Source organism: Lithobates pipiens, unplaced genomic scaffold, assembly GCF_037356315.1.
Source record: "Lithobates pipiens isolate NorthernLeopardFrog02 unplaced genomic scaffold, aLitPip1_a1.2 Scaffold_23, whole genome shotgun sequence".
NCBI classification, from domain to species: domain Eukaryota; kingdom Metazoa; phylum Chordata; class Amphibia; order Anura; family Ranidae; genus Lithobates; species Lithobates pipiens.
Window position 1 is genome coordinate 96,009,972 of NW_027507785.1, and position 12,852 is coordinate 96,022,823.

At 43.7% G+C, this 12,852-nt stretch overlaps 1 protein-coding gene across 1 annotated transcript in view; it reads left to right on the top strand.

Moving 5' to 3' along the window:
• Positions 1-311: 311 nt before the first annotated feature.
• Positions 312-12,852, top strand: part of TKT (transketolase) — a 77,261-nt gene continuing 64,720 nt past the window's right edge. The window contains exon 1 of the mRNA XM_077452080.1: positions 312-522. Coding sequence (XP_077308206.1) covers positions 416-522 — 107 coding nt within the window. The 5' untranslated portion in view covers positions 312-415. The remainder of the gene's footprint in view (positions 523-12,852) is intronic.

Consider the following 12,852-nt stretch of genomic DNA (forward strand, 5'->3'; position numbering starts at 1 on the left):
CAGCATCTCCTCCTCCTTCTCCTATGATGGGTGGTGAGAGGGGGAAGGACATATCTGATGTACATTCCTCTCTATGGGGAAATACATGACTTCCAGGGTGATGATTTCAGCCAATCAGCATTGAGTATGTCAGTCAGTGTACCTCTATAGGTGTGTTGTGTGTACAGTGTGGGCGCTGCCTGTGTCCTCTGCACTCCCCCTGTCATTTCCTCCATACAGCTCCTCCCACTCCCCGCCCACCTGTCACTATTCTGCCACTCTCCCTCACAGCCCCGCCCCCTGCCCTCGTATATGCCAGTCCCTGAGCCCCGCACCCTGTCTGCCTTTATTACCGCTCGCTGTCCTCCTCCCCGGTGTTCCTGCAGCTGTCCCGTGTCCGCACATCGCTCACTAATCCCCGACAGCCGTCTTCTCCATGGCCGCTTATCACAAGCCCGACCAGCCGACTCTACAGGCCCTGAAAGACACAGCCAACAGGCTGAGGATCCTGTCCATCAAGGCCACCACTGCGGCTGGATCTGGGTGAGTGCCAAGGGAGGGGGGCAGGGGGACTGATCTGCCAGCTGCAGCCCACCCTGGGTGAGGGAGAGACAGGAATACAATTTCATGCTGAGGACACACCTGACACACACCTACCCATCCATCAGTGTACTTACATACCTGGAGGAGGAGACCCCTTACCTGTGCACCCCCAGGTGCCCCCCCCCCCCACTCATCACTCCTCACTGATCACTTTACAATCTTGTACAATCTTCTTTAAAATCAACACACACATTGCAATCTCATTGTACAATCTCCCTTTTAGATTCAACTATAATGCATTGCAAGGACTTGCCTGATTGGATAAAGATTGATTGTATAGTTTAGGCACAGTAGATCCTCATATTATATAGGTTTGGTAGATCTAAAGTTGATTGTACAGAGATTGTAATGTGTGTGGTGATCCTAAAGCTGGATACACACTATACAATTTTCTGTCGATTTTTTTTTTCCTTCGGATTTACCAAAACCATATAATATGAGGACAAACCTTAAAGCGGAGGTCCACCCTAAAGTGGACCTTCCGCTCATTGGAATCCTCCTTCCCTCCGGCGCCACAATTGGCACCTTTCAGGGGGGAGGGGGGTGCAGGTACCTGTACAGTACAGGTATCTGCACCCACTTCCGGCGTAGATTCTGCAGAAGGCACGCCCCTTTCCACAGAATCTACGCCCCTTTCCGAAGGTCCCCCGCTGCCTGCTGGGAAACACACGGATCCCAGAGACAGCGGGGACTATCTTTATTGTGCAGCGCGACTGGCGCATGCGCAGTAGGGAACCGGGAAATGAAGCCGAAAGGCTTCACTTCCTGATTCCCATACCCAAGATGGCGGCGGCAGCACCCGAGAGACGATCGAGAGATCGGCTTCGGGTGCCGACATCGCGGGCGCGCTGGGCGGGTAAGTGTCACTATTTTAAAAGTCAGCAGCTGCAGTATTTGTAGCTGCTGGCTTTAAAAAAAAAAAAAAAACGCAGACTCCCGCTTTAATGCCCCATACACACGGTTGGACATTCCGACCACAAAATCCGTCTGATTTTTTCAGACGGATTTTGGCCAAAACTTGTCTTCCATACACACGACCGCACAAAGTTGTCTGAAAATCCAATCTTTCAGAACGAGGTGACGTACAAAACATATGATGGGACTACATAGAGGCCAGTAGCCAATAGCTTTCATCTCCAAATTTTTTCTGAGCATGCGTGCCACTTTGTGCGTCGGAATTTTCTACACACAATCGGGAAAAGTCCGATCAGATTCTGTTGTCGGAAAATTTTAGATCCAGCTCTCAAACTTTTTCCGTCGGAAAATTCAGACAGAAAAAGTCAGACAGAGCCCACACACGATCAGACTTTTTCCGTCGGATATTTCCAACCGTGTGTATGGGGCATTAAGAGTTTCAGTTTGTATGCAATTAGGCAGGCCCTTGGACTACATGGTTTTGGTAAATCTAAAGCAAATCAGACAACAAAAGTTGTATAGTGTGTATGGGGTCTCAGAGTTAGCAAACCTGTGCTATATGAAGACAAGTCTTATCAATGCATTTAGTTCCTATCAGATCAGGCAGGCCCTGGCATCAGCATTATTATTATTATTATTATTTGTATTATTATTAATTATAAGTATTATTATTATTTTTTAATTGTAAGTATTATTATTATTATTATTTGTATTAATAATTATAAGTATTATTATTTTTTAATTATAAGTATTGTTGTTATTATTATTATTTGTATTATTGATTATAAGTATTATTATTATTTTTTAATTATAAGTATTGTTATTTTTATTATTATTATTTAATTATAAGTATTATTATTATTATTATTATTATTAATAATAATAATAAATTATAAGTATTATTATTTAATTATAATTATTCAGTTATACGTATTATTATTATTATTATTATTATTATTATTATTATTATTATTATTATCAGCATCATTATTATTATTATTACAGTGATTATTATTTATTATTATTAGGCTATTTAGTCACATTTTCTATTAAAGATCACACAACATGCATTGTATGTTCAGCACCCTGGAAGACTGAATTTAATTCACACCATGTATCCATTATATCAAATAGGAAAACCTTTCTACTATCAGTAGAAGTGAAATCATTTGTTTGTTTTTTAAACATTTTGTATTTTATTTTTATTTTTTAACTAGTGTTTACAGAGAATGATATAATTTGTGTTCTGTATTGGGAGACTTGTCTGATCTTTAATATACAATGTAGCCATGTGCCTTTATAAACATTTCCTCCATCGCTCACAAGCATGGTTACAACTTTTGCAGACTTCCTCCCGAGTATCAGAGAAATCTGTCCGGTTGAGGAAGTGTGATTGGTTCCCGAATGATTTCATAAAAAAACGTTCCTGTGTTTCTTAACTTGCGCAATAATAACTTTATAATGCTATTAAAGTATTACATACATGAATCATTCATTGTTCATGGAACACACCAGGAAACGATTGTTAAAGAAATATTTTGTACCTGAAAAGATTGTTTCCTATGAATGTGTTTGCAGCACGTACTGTACATTGTGCAAGCAGGGAAGTGTTCATCCACAAAGAGGAGTGCCTTAGGCGTTGTTTAATCGCTCGATCATTCTACATACCCATCAGTGATGTATACATTATGTCTGATCTGTGGGGAGCCATACACAGCACTGTACCCTCTAAAATCTGACAGCGGAAAAAAACGCGTCTACAACTTTTTCTGCATGGTACACAAAAAGGTTAGGAGGGTAGAATTGTGTATTTCGAAATAAAATAATTATTCTATGACTTTCGCTTTTTTGTGTTGTGCTACCCTAAGTTCAGACTTCCATGTTTTGCTCAGGCCACGTTTGCATGGGCAAGGCAGCCCATTCAAATAAATGGGCTGCTGTACCTGCGTTTCCGCCCCCCAAAAAAAGGAGCGTGCACCTTTTAAAAAATGCGCCCGCAAGGTAATTGCATGGTCTTTTATAAGAAAGGGGTTTTTGGGACTTTGAGTGAGGCACAAGACAGGTGGTGGGAGAAATTGTAAAATTGTTTAATTGGCATATAAACAAAGAGTTGAACATGAGTATGAGCATCTAAATACACAAGGCAATGACAAAAAAGGAGAATTCATGTATAGATGCACGCATCTGAAATCGCATAGTATCCCATGGAAGTAACTAGTATAAAAAGCCAATGCTTATTGAGTAATGGATACAAATGGGTTATAGGATGCAAATGTTGGGAACATGATGACATTCATAGGCTCAACGCGTTTCGTGGCCACTCATCAGGAGCAAACGCATAGTGTATCTGAAAAAAAATGAAAAAGGTACCAAATAGGATCGAATGTTTTGCCCAGATAGTGAGAAAGAAGGTAGGGGCAAGGGTAAACAAGATGTGTATCTCCCAGGAATACTTACGTATAAATTTGACCATGCAATTTCCCTGCAGTTCCCGCACCCACAAACACGATGTGTGCTGAGATATAAGGAGGTGCTATTCAGAATGAATGGCAGCCCTGTGCATCTCCTAAGAGCAGCGCAATTTGACTGTGGGTGGTTGTAGGTGCGTGTACAGATGCGATTCTCACACCCGTGGCCACACCAAGCCTCAAGGGCCGCTTCACACCAGGCTGCTGTGTGAGAAAGGAGCTTTCCGTGCACGTTTCCCACACTGTGTTTGGTCGCATTGCCCTTGCGAGCTGCATATGAGTGCCAATGTATTGTTAATGGCAATCCAAATGCACATTGCAAATGCAGTGCATTTGCAGGCACCAAATAGCATGGTGTCGCAGTATCATGCAGTTTGGTGTAGTGTATTTTTAAAAGTAGTGCAACTTTTTTGCATGGTCTGGTGTATTTTACAGCCGATTCAAATGAATAGGCTGTCAAAATGCACTGCATGGGAATGTGCAGAAATCGCACAGGAATGTGCACGTTCTCATGGGATCCCGTTGTGAACCAGCCTCTAATATTTGTAATAAAAAATGTGTAGATTGGCCAGTAGTGGGAGCTCTCAATGGCTCAGTTGAATACTCTTTCTCTCTTTTAACACCTGCTAAGGTAATCACAACACAGAAGGGTTGATTTGCTGAAGGCAAATAGACTGTGCACTTTGCACTTGCTCCAGAGCTTAGTAAATGAAGGGAAGCTTCACTTTGCAAAGTGTACCCAATCACATACCAGGGGAAAAAAACAGCATTTTTGCTTGCACATGATTGGATGATGGAAGTTAGCAGAGCTTTCTCACATTTACTAAGCGCTGCCGCAACTGCACTTTGCAAAGTGCACAGTCTTTTTGCCTTTAGTAAATCAACCCCAGAGTGTATTGCTTTGCATAGTGAGATGGAGCAGTAAAGTAGGACCATTGTGTAGCACTGTAAAGCAAAAATCAAGATTGTGTATGTAATAAGTGAATATGGCTGCCTCCATATACATAAGATTACAAATTATAGGAGCATTGTTTAAAAAAAAAACAGGTATAAGGATAAGATCATTCGCCCAGCCCGTGTCCCCTTAATAGGATGTGTATGCCCAGGAGGGAGGAAGGAGCTGACTCATGATCATTCGTTCAGACTGATTGCTGTCTTTAAGACCCCTTTCACACTGGGGCATTTTTCAAGCGTTTTTCAGGCGCTTTAGTGTTAAAAAAAGCGCCTGTAAAGCGATTGAAAGAAGCCTCATCTGCAGTCCCAATGTGAAAGCCCAAGTGCTTTAAGAGCCCTTTCACAATGTCATTGCCTGAAAAACGGTCGTAAATCGCAGCTTAAACTAGCATTGCTTTACCAGCGTTTTTTGAACATTATTGGGGCGCTTTATAACCCCTGCTAGTGGCCAAATAAAGGGTTAAAAGCGCCCACAAAACGCTGCTGTCAATAGCGCTTTTCAGGCGCTTTACAGGCGTTTCCTATTGATTTCAATGGGAAGGGGCGCTTTAGGAGCATTGTATTCACCGCTCCAAAAGCGCTGCAAAGAAGCTGCTTGCAGGACTTTTTTTGACGGCCTGCCAGCGCAGCGCCTCAGTGTGAAAGCACGCGGGCTTTTACATTGGGATTGCAGTTGCGGCTTCTTTCAGGCATTTTACAGGCGCTTTTTTTACAGCTAAAGCGCCTGAAAAACACCCCAGTGTGAAAGGAATCTCAGTGTGAAAGCACTCGGGCTTTTACATTGGGATTGCAGTTGCAGCTTCATTCAAGCGCTTTACAGGCGCTTTTTTTAACGATAAATCGCCTGAAAAACGCCCGAAAAACTCCCCAGTGTGAAAGGGGTCTAAGCCCTGAGTAGCATGCAGTCATTTGTTTCATTTTTTCTTATTTTTGATCTGCACATGCAGGGGCGGTGCCTAGCAAAACGTGGAACGCACCTTTCCCACACCGCAGGTGAACGTGCTGCCCTTGTAATCTGCACATGAGTGCCAATGTCCTGTTAGGCTTGATTCACACTAACGCGTTTTTTGATGTATTTTTCATTTTGCAGAAATGCAGGGACATTTTTTAACTTGGGTTTAACATGAGTTCCTATGGAACATGTTCACATCAATGCATTTTTGTGCCTCTGCGTTTTTGGAAAGGGTCAGGGACTTTTTTTTTCATGCAAAATGCAGCGTTTTGCATGCAATAGAAGTCAATGGACCCGCATCAAAAACGCAAAGTTTTTACCACGTTTTTGCCGCGATTTTCGTTTTGCAAAATTTTTTCCATTTTTTTTATTTTTTTCCCACTGTATAAAGCTGGTTGCTAAGCAACCACAGTTTTAAAAAAACTGCAAAACGCTGCAAATCGCAGCAAAATCGCAAAAAAGAACCACAAAAAAAACACTGCAAAAACGCTCAAAAGCAACATGCATAGATGTGAATCGAGCCTTAATGTCACCCCAAAATACAGATTGTAAACAAGCACGTTTGTTGGCACCAAATTGCATCCATGGTACCATGCGGTTTGGTGCAGTGCATTTTGAAAAACTATAGATTGCACTATTTTTTCCATGTTCCAGTGCGATTTGCAGCAAATGGACTGTGAAAAAAAAAACGCTCAGCGCGGGAACGCGCAGGATAACAGGCATGCACTCGTTCAAATGCGCTTTCCAGTTTGAATCGGCTATTTTTGTGTGAAGATTCCCAACTCCTTTAGGCCTGATTCAGACCTATACAGGTTGCAGTTAGCATATTCCAGGTGCATTTTGCTTTTTTCAATACACCTTTTTGATCCATTGAAGTCTATGGAACCAAAACCCAGAAAGAAGTCCCTGGCCTTTTCCATAGAATGCACAGATATGAACTATATCCGTAGGAAACCATGTTAAGTGGACTGTAGTGTGTTTCTCCAAAACTGATTGTACTGAAGCTGATCAATCAGTCGACTTCAGTACAACCAGCCTGTAGGATTTTTTTCATACGATCACTGGCGGCAGCTATAGCCTCCAGTAGTGATCATTGGGGGTTATTTACGAAAGGTAAATCCACTTTGCACTGCAAGTGCACTTGGAAGTGCAGTCGCTCTAAATCTAAGGGGTAGATCTGAAATGAGGGGAAGTTCTGCTGATTTTATCATCCAATCATGTGCAAGCTAAAATGCTGTTTTTTATTTTCCTTGCATGACCCCCTCGGATCTACAGCGACTGCACTTCCAAGTGCACTTTCAAGTGCACTTGCAGTGCAAAGTTGTTTTGCCTTTAGTAAATAACCCCCATTGTGTTCTTCTGGCATGGAAGAACACAATAGTGCTGAAGGAGGTTTTTGCCCATAAACGCTCACTGCGTTGATTGGAATTCAAGCAATTTTCTTACGAGGAGAAGACATTTTCATAATCTATGGCCTGCTTTAGGGTGTCTCCACTCCATAGGAGGAGCAACAAAGCCACCTTTGGCCAGCAGCATTGTCAGTCTGGGGAGAGGGTTAGATGCACTTGTAGATTTAGATGGACTTGACTAACAAATTAAAGCCAAATTCCAGCTAAACCTTTTTTTGGTTCAGTAATTTATATTAGGTTTTTCAAGACATAACAAGGTAAGCACCATGCAGAGGCTGCCAATGAAAATTCCACAAGGCAATAAACATTAGGGTGTAGCACATAATCAAACATATAAACAAGTGGGTGGGAAGACCAAAAGAAATACCTCATAGGGAGAATCAAAAATTTTTACAAAGGTGTGTTCTCCCCATACTAGAAGAACCCAAAATAAGAAACGCAAGATAGGGAATGAGGGGTTGGAAACCCTGAGAGGAGGCTAAAGAAAGAAGGTGAGAGTAGATGTGAAGAAGAAGGGGGTGGGGGGGGGGGACAGGCACTTGGGACTGATGGTCATAGGTGACCAATACTGGTCAGGTAAGGAGTACTTGATCCAAAGTTCCCAAATTTTTAGAAACTTGGAGTGGGAGTCCTTCAGAATACTAGACATTTGTTTGTTAATTATGAAAGCTGTCATACGGTCTTTCTCTCCCTGGAACGGGACCGTGGGCTTTTTCTAGGCCTGGGCAATAATCCTCTTCGCTGATAAAAATAAATAGGATGCCAGTTTCTGTTAGTGAGTGCATAGACCCGGGGATAGGACAGTGCAACAGGGCTAATTTAGCATCCCTACAGATCGCCAAATGAAATAAGATGCACAGTAGGCCAAGGACCCGGGACCAAAAGCCCATCAATCGTGGACATGTCCACCAGATGTGTAGGCCATCTCCATGATGACCACAACCCCTAAAACATTGGTTACTACAGTTAGGATTTCTGTGGGTGATCTGGGCAGGGACCCAATACCACTAGAAGAGAAGAGTGGTATTCAGGGGTGGTGTTGTTAAAGGAACAAATCTTGTTCCCACTAAGTCACATAGGAGAGTGAGGTGGTGAACGTGTGACCATTAAGTGAGGGGTAGAGGGCTGAAATAAGGACTGGCGAACACGGGGCATGTTGACAAACATGTTCAAAGCTCGAGTTGCGAAATGGGTATCCAGAGGTGCGGTGAAAAAAATCCAGCTGTGGGGCCTCATGTGTCTCCTGAAGAACAGCCCATGTGAAGAACAGCGATGCATAGTAGCCCATTATGCTTTACCTTTGCAGGGAAACAAAGAGGAAGTAACACCCATCTGGGTTTACTTCCCCTTTAACTCCTACCTGGTCTGGACAGCTTGACCTGGTAAAGAAAGTTGAAAAATAACAGACATATTGACTGGATCACCAGGTGAAAATAAAGGGAAACTGAGCCTAAAAAGAAAACTAATGCAGCCATCACATCTAAGGATTGGTAAACTGCAATATAATATATTTTTGTTTTTGGGTTTATTACAGCTTTAATGGCATTGATATATATGGCCACAGGCTACGCAGTTAAAATGACCTCTGGAGTCACAAAGTTTAAAATAAAATAAATAAAGAAATAAATCCATATATTCTAAGAAAACTAAAACTTTCAGCCAAGGCTTTTTGCTTTCCAGCAAAACTGACACATATTTTTAGAAATCATCAGTGAAATCGGATAAGCTAGCTTCTGCATTCTTTTTCTTGTTCTAAGCCCATGAGACCCCTAATTTTATGGCATGGGGCATAATGTGAATTATCGCCGTCTGAAAACATGGCTGATTTCTGGCCCAGAGCACAATAATTTATGCTGCTTTGCACAGAATAGCAAAGTCAGAATGAATGAATAACAAAACCACAAGATGCCCTTGGTATGCTGGTGTGCCAGATGTCCTGAGGCCAGCGCCAGCTCCCCAGACCTTTGCAATAGTCTGTTCTGCCCAAACACATCAGATTATTCTGACATCTCAAACACGTAGCATACCTCTGTTCCTTCCATTCACAACCAGCAGGCTTCTAGGAGTGCTTATGTATAGTATGAAATGTCAGTTTTGCTCATAGCCATTGCTCCAAATTCTTGCTTTGCAAGGAAGGTAGTCAATGCAAATGGTTGACACTCAAGCTAGTCTGAGCTCTATTAGAAGATGCTCACTGATCAATAATATGCTCTATAAAGCTGGATTCACACCTATGCATTTTTTGTGCTTTTTGCATTTTGCAGATTTGCACTACAGAACATGTTCCATAGGAAACCATGTTAAATGGACTGCAGTGCAAATCTGCAAAATGCAAAAAGCACTAAAAATGCATAGGTGTGAATCCCGCCTTAGGCCTGATTCATACTTATGCAGGTTGTAGTTTGCATATTGCAGGTGCATTTTTCGTTTTTCAGTACATGCTTTTCTTTTACAAAAGTTTTTATTATTATTAAGTGCATTCGAATACAATAGGCTTTCATACAAATCACAGTTCAGGTGTTTCACAGTATAATATTAAGTAAAGCAGGCTGTTGCCCAAACGATGCCAACATTTTCTGTGTCCGGGTGGACCCGGGTGTTCACATGACTGCAACAGAAGCTTGTCGTTCAATACTTTGACAGCCCATAGTAACCATCTACTGTAAATTGGAAAGAGCAAAGAAAGAAAGAGAAGAAAAAAAGAGGGGGAGGTTGAGGAAGAGAGAGGGGAGGGGGGGAAGAGATTGGGCTCACAGGGTATGCACAGCCGATTCTTACAATGACAATATAGCGACATCGAATCTAGGAGAATAATGATACGCGATCCAGGGCTGCCAGACACGCAGAAACTTGGCATGAGTGTCAGAAAGAACAGAAGACAATTTTTCGTTGACCATAACCTCATTTAGCCGATTCTTAACTGCCTCGAAGCTCAGGGCTGGGGTTCTCCATGCTCTGGCTATTGTCAATTTAGCTGCAGTAAAAAGATGTTGCGCCAATTGGCGCTCTGGGCGCAATAGCGCATTGATTGGTTTGCCAAGGAGCGCCTCAAACGGATCCCTTTTAAGATTTACTTGAAGCAGGCTACGGAGCAATGCATACACCCTGACCCATAGTCTGCACACTCGCGGGCACGTCCACCAAATATGGGCCATAGTGCCCTCTTGTGCACACTCCCTGAAACAAAGAGGGGAATAGGATGGGGCAAAGCGAGCCAGGCGCACCGGGGTGTAATACCACCGGTATAACACCTTATATGCATTTTCCAGAATTACTACGTTGCGTGAGCATTTGGATATGGCTAGGGTCATTGCCCGCCAGTCCTCCGGATCCAGCTTCCTCCCAAACTCCCTCTCCCATTGCAAATGATAAGTCCGCACTGGAGGTCTCCTCTTAGAGATCAGAGCTGAGTAAATCATAGATATCAGACCAGGAGAATGGGGCCTGGATCTGCAGATGCTCTCAAACGGTGTCAACCTGTAAGGGGCGTCCTGCGATCTAAGGAGACTCTGGAGGAAATGACGGATCTGCAGATATCTGTAATATTCTCGTAGCGGCAGGTCATGCGACGAGCGCAGAACATTATATGTTAAAATCCTAGTGGGAGTAAGCAAGGAATGTACGTCGCCAAATCCATTAATGGTCCACCACTTGAATTGCGCTGGGTGATCAAGACCCGGAGGGAAAAGCGGGCAACGCAAAAGCCGCAACAGTGGGAGATGGGGGGAAGCCAGTCCCGCCGAGTACTTCACCGAGTCCCAAACTCGCAGCGTATGAATCATACAAGGCCCCGTTATCTTAGGGCGATGTACAGGTGGGAGCCATGGTAATGAAGAGATTGGGATGGGGTCAGTCTCAAGCAGATCAATAGCCGCCCATAGCGGGAGTTGATACGTCTCATGGAGGTGAGAGAGCGGAGCAATGGTGGCAGCTACATAGTAGTCTCTTATATTCGGGACCGAGAGGCCCCCATCACGTCTGCTGGCGAACAGGATTTGTTTATTAATACGGGGGCGAGACGATCCCCAGATAAATTGCAGGATCCTACGCTGGTGGGTATTGAGGACGTGGGAGGGAATCGGGACGGGGAGAACCCTAAAATAGTAAAGTAGCTTTGGAAGGTACGCCATTCTGACGGCCGTTATTCTCCCAAACCACGAAAGAGGAAAAGAGGCCCACGCCAACAACATATCCCTTAATTTCGTGAATAATGGTGGATAATTCGCCTGATATAAAGCCTGATATGTTGATGTGAGATGGATTCCCAAATAAGGCAAGGAGGAGACCCACTGGTAAGGAAAGGCCGATTGCAAGTCCCTCAGTAACTCCGCAGAGAGGTTAGTCGACAATGCCTTCGATTTAGATGAGTTAATCTGGAGTCCTGAGAGAGACGCAAAGGTTTGCAACAATGCGTGTAAATTTGGCAGGGAAGTTCTAGGAGAGGTGACAGAAAGAAGAATGTCGTCTGCAAATAAGGAAATCTTGTGGGGGCAACCTGCTATTTCTATGCCCTTGATATCTGGATGAGCTCTGATTGCCTCCGCCAGAGGTTCCAGTGCCAACACAAAAAGAAGGGGAGACAGTGGACACCCCTGACGGGTTCCCCTGCTGACATTAAACATGGGGGATTCAAATCCATAATATTTAACTTTTGCTCGAGGGGAATCATATAGGGCAGACATCCAAGCCATAAAGGAAGTCCCGAATCCATAATGCCGTAGGACAGACATGAGATAGGGCCAGGATAAGGAGTCAAAGGCCTTATTTATATCAAGGGAGAGAAGCATGGATTCCAGAGATCGAGTCTGGGCTATATGTTGGAGTTGAACTATACGTCGTATTGCATCTCCCGCCTGTCTCTGAGGTACAAAGCCCACCTGATCTTTTTTTATTAACCGGGGAAGAAAAGAGTTTAATCGATTCGCCAGGATTTTTGTCAAGAGTTTCATATCTACATTAATGAGTGAGATAGGCCTGAAATTGGCCCAAGATGAGTGGTCACGGTCCGGTTTAGGAATCATCACCACATTTGCTGTCAGAAGATCAGGGGTGAGAGGATAGCCGTTTTTCACCGAATTGTACATTGCCACCAGGTGGGGAGCTATCACCGATGCCAGCTTCCTATAAAAAAGCGCAGTATACCCGTCAGGCACAGGACGTTTGCCCACCTTGAGTTCTTTTATTGCTTGTAGAACTTCGGAGAGCAGAATATCTCTGTCCATGAGGGTAACGTGAGCCTCCGTTAAGGATGGGAGCGAAAGGCTTTCCAGGAAGTCCGTCATGCCCCGAGCCACACTCCCCCCTGGTGCCTCGTATAGTTTCGCAAGGCGAAACGCGAATTCCTCCAGGACATGCTTTGGGTTTCCCGATAGGACATTGTGTCGATCCCGTAGGGTTATCGGGTTCAATCTAGGAGCAAAGGTTCGGAGTCTGTTAGCTAACATACGGTTTGGCCTATTTGCTCTCACATACCGCCTCTGGCGGGACCAGCGCAATACACGCTCAGCGCCCTCCGTGAGACACAGATCAAGCTCCGATCTAGCTAATTCCAGCAACTTGCGGTTGCCCGGAG